Genomic DNA, 9,136 nt, shown 5'->3' with positions numbered 1-9,136 from the left:
CTATTTCTTATCGATGACATTTATCATAGGCAAAAATCTATTATAAAACCAAAAAAATACCAAAAGCCCAAAATAACTTTTTGGGCTAAAAAATATAATTTTTTTCATATAAATTAGATAACTCTGGCATCTAAAAACTTATCCTAGAAAATAAACGTCATTTATAAGAGATAAACGTTATCTAAAAGAATCATAATCCTAGTAAACTTAAGAAAAGTCAAGATAAATATTATCTATAAGAATCATAATCTTAACAGGGTTCATGATAAGAAAAGTTAAGATTGATATTATCTATAAGAATTCTAATTCTAACAAAGTTAAAAAAAATTAAAATAAATGTTATATGTGAAAATTATAATCTCGAACTATTTAGAATTACTCCTTACATATAACTAGGCAGACATTATTACCGAAAATATATATCTCTAATAGTACATTTAATATGATGTTTATCACTTTTAGTGTTTGATTTAAGCATCAGAATATTTATGAGGGGGTCTTCCCGTATTCTCTAACTGTTTTCTTTCTTGCAGAGTCAGTAGGTTTAACGTTGACGTTTTCAATTAAATAAATTTATTATTGTATCTTGATAATAAAATAGTTAAATTAATTTAGATTTAATTATCAAAATTTAAAAGGTTAACAAAATGTAAATTAGGGAAAAAGATCGAATCCTGCCCTGAAATATTTAGCCCGCCGCTCTACCAATTCCGACCACAAGTCGACAAAAATTCATCGCTGCAAGCAATTGTCTTGAAGCTCCGCCGACATCCCCCCCCCCCCCCCGACCCCACCAATCTCCGACGCTGGTCTCAGCTTCAAGCCTGTCTACATATAGCAGTGCAAGACGAATTCGTAGTCATCTTGCTCCAGCTTCGATAACAGAGAGAGAGAGAGAGAGAGAGAGAGAGAGAGAGAGAGTGGGGGAATGGCTTTCTTATCATCTTCCTCTGTTCTTGCCCATCCTTTCTGATTTCACAATTTGCTGCTTTTTCCTTCTGTTTCTGTCCCTTCTCCGATGTCTTCTTACAGTGATATCCATGTACTCGACGGTTCCTTCTTCCCCGATCCACTCTCCACTTTCACCGATTTCTCCATTGATATCCTCCAAGCAGACCCAGTTGATGATGAAGCCAACTCTTTCAATGCCCATTTGAACCAGCTTGCGGAATTGCCTTCTCTAGAGGTGAACCCACAGAGCACCCAACTCTCGCTTCCCTCTCCCTGTTTTCCTGGCCAGCCTTGCTTTGGCGCTTTCACGGAGTCCCCGGAAAATGGCTTTTCCGCCGGTCAGATCAGACGGGTCTTCAGCACCGGAGATTCACAAGTTAGTTTCATTGTGGCCTTTTCCTGCCCTCCATGTATATGAATATATGCTCCAATAATGTGCCCTTTTCATGCTTTATTTTCTTTTGGAGAGATGATGTAGACAGGTTACTAAGTTGCATTGCCGGTTTGATAATCAAAGTAAACTCGGGGGCCTATCGAACGACGTTAAACTTCTCTGTCTTGCTTTCTCTAGATGTTTGTGCATCTAATGTGTGTAATCCGATTCTAACATCTTTTGTCACGACCATTCCAACTTTTCTTCTTCAACAGATGGAAGCTTTACAAACAAGCCAGAGACTGTGTTACAGTGCCACGGCTGGAGGAGAGAGCCCACTCATGGAGGAAGCAAACTTCAAAGTGGGGCGCTACAGTGCCGAGGAGAGGAAAGAGAGGATTCACAGATACCGAGCAAAGCGAACGCAGAGAAACTTCAACAAGACGATTAAGGCAATGACAAGAGCACGAAACCCATTTGTTTTCTCTAATCATCATCACATTTAGCTGGTTAAGTTGGAGATTAACTTCATTAATTCAGCTAATGTGATCTGGCGTTTCATGACAGTATGCATGCAGGAAGACACTGGCCGAGACTCGGCCTAGAATCCGCGGCAGATTTGCGCGCAACGATGAAGCTGGAGACATTCCCAAATCTGCAGGGTTCCATGCATCTGCAGAGGAAGATGATCTTTGGGTAATTATCGATGTTGTCAATTTGGGTAATTATTAATAGTCCAAGTGAAACTAGAGTTTTAAGGCTCGTGTTCGTGTTCGAGTCTACTCGTGAGCGGGTCTCTCCTTGTCTTTAGGGGTCTAGTTGGTCTTTTAGTATGAAGTGTTATCTTGAGTTTAAGGGTGAAGAGGTTAATGATATTGTTATTGAAAGATCGCAAAAAGATAGGGATCCCCCTAAATCTAACTTAATCGGTTAGACTATAGGCTAAGTTTATCATATCATATTGTGTTTTTGTTTCATTTCCTCTTTGACTTTGTGAACTTTTATGTGATCTGTAGATTGAGGGGTTTAATGGAGAAGACGAGGGACCAGTGGGAGAAGGGCCATTCTTGAACACTATGAGTTCAACCCAGCTTCACTACTTTGGATATGGATGATTGCAACCATTTTTGATGACCTTTTGTAGTTCTTTTTCTTTTCTATCATTTGTTTTCAATAAAATCTCCATTGTTGAATTCAATAAGAGAGCCTTTTTTTTTGTGTTCTTTTCTCCCATTGACTGTCATTTTTTGGGTATGGTAAACCTAATCCTTTACAAATATATACAAAGAGTAAATTGATCTATTGTCCGCGTCGAATAGCATATCAATTATCCGACGTGAGACCCACAAAAGGAGTGGGACCCAATAGCCCACCTCCTTGCTATCTCGTCTCAGGCAATAATTATGTTTTGTTGCTTGACGCAAACAACAAATCAGAACTGTATATAGAGATTTATCGAAAGAGTATTCTTTTATACTTATTAAGATTGATTTGACACTTTAATAAACATGACATGTCATTATAGTAAACTTCTCTAAACATATACACGTAATTTTTTAAATATTAGGTCATGAATGGGAAACTCGAAACATTTGCATCGTTTTGATATTATATTAAATTATTGATCATCATGCATAAAAAAACATAAGAGTGCTCTTAGGTCAAATTGATTTAAATTTTAGGGTTAATTACCAAAAAAATTACCAATCTTTTAGACATTACATCAACTATACAACACACTTTAAAATTTATTTTTATATTATTAATTTCTAAATCCCAATGACAAATACAATGGTTTGATCTAATTCAGACAAAAAGCTTGGTTTTGCCCAATACTGCATCAGGTTGAACGGTGACCAAGCATTTGTGAGGATTCCTCCACTTGATTCATCTGTCATTGGACCAAACTTGGAAATGAGCTTTATTTCAAAGAAATATTATTTGAATACTTTACTGTAACAGTTCTTGTGACCATTGTTATTAAATTCGCGAGCCAACTCGTATGAATTTATGAGCTATAGAATTTATGAGTTATGTAACTTTAAACGAATCAATTCACTTATAAATTCAGATTTTCATATAATCGAAGTTGACTTGCAATTCAATACCATAAACCTGGTAAATTCAGTAAACTTTGAAATTTACATTATATATAAATTAATATTTGAAATTTTTATTATGGATGAATGATGGCAAATAATGAACTTAATATTTAGAAATTTCATATTATTTAGTATTTTTGAAATCAATAGATGAAGTTATTTTGAAATAACTAGATACATGTATTTTATTCATAAAGACTTATATTATTAAGTAATATTAATTAATTTTTTATAAAATTATATTATTCTAAACTTATATTTATATACACTAAAGGGTATTTTTAATTGTCTCTAAAAATTTATAATTTTACAATTTGAGTTTACAATTCGATTTTATGAATCATTCTTCGATCTCATTTAAAATCTCAATTTTTACAACCTTACATTGACATTCAATATCAAATGTTTATATATTTATTTTTCTATAAAGTAATTCACTATCAATGTTATATATTACATAAATTATAAAAATTTTGTGTCCAAATAATATTTTAATTTATTTTATATTATTTTTTGCATACACTCATTGGGAGAGAATTGTTGGAGCCACACAGCCCAAAGAATGTATAGTTTATGTTTGGCTTTGTTCCAAAAGCCACTTTCTGTTTGATGTCAATTGTGCAATCCTTGTCCTTGCAATCGCATCATAGCTGGGACAACTTGAAGCTTAAAAAGGTCACCAACGTGTATGAACCTTTTCTAAGGGTAATTAACCCTATTCTTATGCTTTTTTGAATTTTGGTTATTTAATTTAATTTTTTTTTATTTTTTTAAATTTATTCAGTTAATTTTTAAAATTTTAAAATTAATCACGATACCTCTCTTAGATACGGATTCAACAAATTTTAAAATTCAAACAGTATTTTAGTCGAAAAAATTTAAAATTCAAAATATGACGATTTACCTATTTTCCATAAAGGTAGTTGAAAAATGTTAAAAATAATGCTACGGTGTCTAAAAAATTCTAACATTATTAGTGTGGGGGTAAAAATGCTAAAAAGGCCGATGACCTCACAATTTTATATATTATTTTTAGTGTCGCATTAGAGTCTTGTTATGAAAAATCAACGATGAAATAGAGTAAGAAATTAAAAATAGAACACAAGATATACACGATTTAATCATAGTGTGTGATCTATATTTATAAGAAAAGACAAATAATTTCACTATGAAGAATTGAAGTAATGCAATTTTCAAATCTCTTAAATCCAAATATGTCAACTACACCCAATTATCCCCTCTTGATCACAAAAAAAAAAAAAACTATCTAAATAGACATTATATACCTACTCATTTAGGGCCCTGGCCCTCCGTTAGTACCATTGCTCCTCAAAAAAGATCACATTTAGGGCCTCGGCCCTCCACTACCACTATTACTCTAAGTTGCACGGAAACGTGTTTGGGATACCCTTTCGGCATTTCTGAACCGCTTCCTGTTTCAGAAACAGCAAAGACGATGTAAATTGTGAAACGTTTGGGGGCCATTTCACAATTTGATAAAATTAAACGGAAACGCATTTCAGGCAAAACATGTTTTGGTTCCCACAACAGCGGCCATGCGACCCACGCCCCAAGCATCCAAGCTAACCGAAGCCCCTTCATTTTCCCCCTATCTTATTCTTCTTTTTCTTCTTGGTTCTTTTTCCGAATGCTGTGTAAGCAATCTTCTTCTTCACCCGATCCATCGGCTATCAATGGTCAAAAGCGACAGATTGACGGATTCGTCGTGGGTTCGTCGGATCGACAGATCCATCCTGGGATCGATGGATTCGTCGTGGGTTCTTCTTTTTCACACCATATTTTGACCATCGGGATTCGGCTATCAACGAAGATTGCTTACCAGTTACCATCTTCTTCTTCACCCGATCCATCGCTTCGACCATCGATCCATCGTTCCTTCAGTTGCTTTGCTTCCGATTTCGTCGCTTCCATAGCTATTAGTGTGTGTTCTCAGACAGTGTCTTTTGTATTTAGAGGTGTATACATTTTTTTGTGTTTTATGTTTGTTTAATTTTTGTTTGATATTTTGTTTTTAATTTATCTATATTAAAATTAAATTAATTAAATTTCTCCAATAATATGACACATTGCATGTTAGTGAAAATAAATTTTTATATTTAAATTATTTTTTATAATTTTCTATATTAAAAATTATATTTACAAAACTTTCTCTATATTTTTAAAATTTACAATTTACCCCGCGTTTCCGTTTCCTACATTTTTGAAAAAATGTCGTTTCAACATTTCTATTTCATTTCGAAAACGTATCGTTTTTCGTTTTCGTGCTACTTAACTATCACTCCTCAAAAAACAGATCACATTTAAATTTTCTTTCAAATTATTCTTAGTCAACTTGAATCCCAATAGTGAACTCAGATCTGAAAACCATTCAATTTTATAGCCATTTTAGTAACCTGAATTAATTAAGAATTGCCCTGTGTAGTGAAAGGATAGTGGCATAATTTGACCAAGCTTGTTAATGAAAAGGTAATGGCAATGTTAGTGATTAAGACTCCCTGGAAGACCATTCTTTTCATCCTCAACTTTATCACAAATGCCATTCAAACCCTAAAGATACTTATAGTCATGGAATCTCCCTAGTTTACATCCCCCATTTCACTTAAAAAAATTATTTTTTTACAAAAAAATCAGTGACCCCAAATCCTTTTTAATTAACGAATTAAGTACACGTGATACCATCTAAATCATAAACATTAGATAGACCAATCAAAAATTAACGAACTCATGTCTCCACGAGCATAGTGTAATGGTAAAGCACTTAAAGTTTTACATGGAATATTGAGATTCAAATCAGTGCAGCAATTTGAAAGACGAATTTATTGTTGAAATATAATATTTAGCTGGAGGACAGCAGTAACGCTGGAAGACAAGTCTCATATGCACTGTATCGAATGTTCAGTTCTAAGATCAAGGAAAAGGTCATTCACCCTTGAAGATTAATCGAACAAAACTCAAATGAATAAATAAATAAAATTAACGAACTCATATTCTATAAAATCACTTATTCATTTAATGGATTCTCTTATTCTTTGAATTGTTACTCCACATATGATTCACCAATTTAAAAACACTATGGAAGTGACACATAACAAAAGTTTTTCCTAAAAATAATAATTTTTTACAAGCTCTCACAATCGATGATAAACCCTTTTGACTAGAACAATTGAATATGAAAGGACTAGTACTTCACCATCCTACAATAATTGCAGATGCATACATGGTTTGTGGTCAGTGGGCAAGAGAGAATAAATCCATGTTACCATCATCACTCTTTTTGATTAAGACCAAAGCAAAATTATAAAAATATACGAAAATATTATTTAAATATTAAATTTGACATTTTAACTAATCTTTTATAGTGACATATTATATATTTATATTAATTTTTATTTCATTAAAAAATTAATCATCTTGCTTACAAAAAGTTCAAAGAAATTTTCGCATTTTTAGACTTTAAGACAAAGATAGTTGAAATATAAAAATAATAATTCTATCATCTCAAAACGAACTCTTCATCGTAATCGCAACTCATAGTCACATTTAAAATAAAAAATAATTTCTTACATCAGAGTACGAGGTTAACATGACCCTTAATTTAAAATAAAAAAAAAATTTAGCCTTGAACCAATTTCACACTTCATTTTATTTAAAATAAATTTCTAACCATGCTTAGGGGTGTCAAGTGGGGCACTTAAGTCTAGGACTAGTTTAATGATCTAGTTGGTACCATTATTATTATTATTAACCTACCTTTGTGGCTCTAAGGGGGAGTGATGCTAGCTAGGTCCACCCCCAAGCCTCGACCATTAAAATTTTAATATTCTATGTGATATTTAATATTAATAATAAAAATATAAATATTATGTCAAAAAAATTAATGAGAAAAACTCAAGAGATTTGTCAATTACAAACAATCTTCATCTTAAAACTATCTCTTTTTTTAAACGTCACGATGCGTCTGCTTTATAATGAATTGATACATTCATTGTGAGTTAAATCTAAAGGGCCTATTTTTTTTTAATAGACATAGGTGATTGTGTAATATCGTATGAATACAAATTTAAACTCGTAATTTTATAATATTTTTTATTTTTAAATATATGAAATGAATCGTTTTTATTACTAAAAAAAATTGTAATATCATATAAAAGCATAGTTTATAGGGAATGTCCAAAAGGCAGTCAAGGCTTGTGCCTTTTGAAGAAAGAAGAATCCATTAAATGCAACCATTAACTCTCTCTCTTCCGAAGAACATTCTATTCCTATCATAATTGTCGATATTATATCATTCCAACTCCCAAATGGCATCTAAGTATAGTTTTAAACATATTGTTATATAATGAATGAATAACATAAATTATAAATATCATAAAATTGTCTCAAACTTCTCTCAAATGGTCTTTTCGATGCTTTAAGTTGATAAGATTTGTAGAATCTTTGAAAAATAGTAGAATAAGTAATAGTAAAATCAAGAAGAAGATCGAGTATATCGTGAAAAAGTAATAGTAATGATCTCTTCTTATCGATTATATTGTTAAAATAGTTAAAACACATGTATACAGGATTATTTTCTCTTTGTATCCTAATATTTTGTCTCAATTTGTGACCCTAGTTTCAGGAATTTGGAGTTGGTTAGTTAGTGCTCTTGGTCTACCTGGGTACGCCGAGAGTATTTGTATTGCTCATTTTGACCATTTATACATATTTATGTTTGATAAAAAAAAAAAGAAAAGATCGAGTAATTGTGAAAAAGTGCACCGTTGCCGTGTCACACTCTTTTTTCATATTGAAGAAGTTATTTTTCTTCTTTTTGAATCATCTTCTTATTTTGGTCGTAACTTATTACAATGACGAGATTTCTTCCTTTATGCAAACTTAGGGCTTTAATTTATCCGCCCTCGATTGAGCATGAACTTTTCTTAAACTAGATATTGACACATGAAAGAGTTGTAGGATAAACCCCCGCTATGCTAGTTTTGGAGAGGCAGAGATAGGTACCATGTGACTCTAATGGTATATATCACGTTAAATGGTTTAGTATTCATATATATGAAATTAAAAAAAAAAAAATCCTATTTCATATGCATCTTTTGATCAAGACAAAACTACACCATCTATCATTATGATTCAAATTGATATTAAGTTTGCAACTAAAATATATTGTCGTTTTACAAAATTGTTATATTATTTGTATCGGACAACATAAGATTTATCTGACACGATCAAAATATGAAGGAGGGACATGCGCCTTCCCCCTTTTCTCCTTTCATACTTGCATCAGACAAACCCAATGCGAGCAACATAACAGAATTATGTCATTTTTCTTTTTTTGTGTGTGTTGAAACCATAAAATCACATCTATTATCTTATGTTAATTAAAACTATTAAAAATCCTTGTTAAATTTGACACCTAAAAGGCACATGAATCTCAGACTATTAGAACATCATAAAAAAATTAAATTTTAAATTAACAGTGGTCTCCCTCGTCAGCCTAATGCCTAATGATATTCACAACCTCAACTTTGTCTCTTGGTTGTATGAGAAGTTAGGGCTCCAAAAGAATCCATCTATTTATTTGAGTATGATATTTTTAGAGATTTATTTTATTTGGATTCGAATTCAAACTTGATTATGCTTGAGTTAAATAGATTGAATATGAATATGGCTATATCGACCCGATTATCTGATG

General features: G+C 32.1%; 1 protein-coding gene across 1 annotated transcript; it reads left to right on the top strand.

Moving 5' to 3' along the window:
* The first annotated feature begins 717 nt into the window (after nt 1-717).
* On the top strand, nt 718-2,600 carry LOC127813507 (zinc finger protein CONSTANS-LIKE 5-like). Its single transcript, XM_052354507.1, has 4 exons — nt 718-1,327; nt 1,600-1,776; nt 1,892-2,020; nt 2,341-2,600. The coding sequence occupies exons 1-4, from the start codon at nt 1,019-1,021 to the stop codon at nt 2,437-2,439; spliced, it is 714 nt and encodes a 237-aa protein (XP_052210467.1). The 5' UTR covers nt 718-1,018; the 3' UTR covers nt 2,440-2,600.
* The last annotated feature ends 6,536 nt before the right edge of the window (nt 2,601-9,136 follow it).

This window comes from Diospyros lotus, chromosome 11 (assembly GCF_014633365.1).
Source record: "Diospyros lotus cultivar Yz01 chromosome 11, ASM1463336v1, whole genome shotgun sequence".
Lineage (NCBI taxonomy): Eukaryota > Viridiplantae > Streptophyta > Magnoliopsida > Ericales > Ebenaceae > Diospyros > Diospyros lotus.
This window is presented reverse-complemented; position numbering and strand designations above follow the sequence as displayed.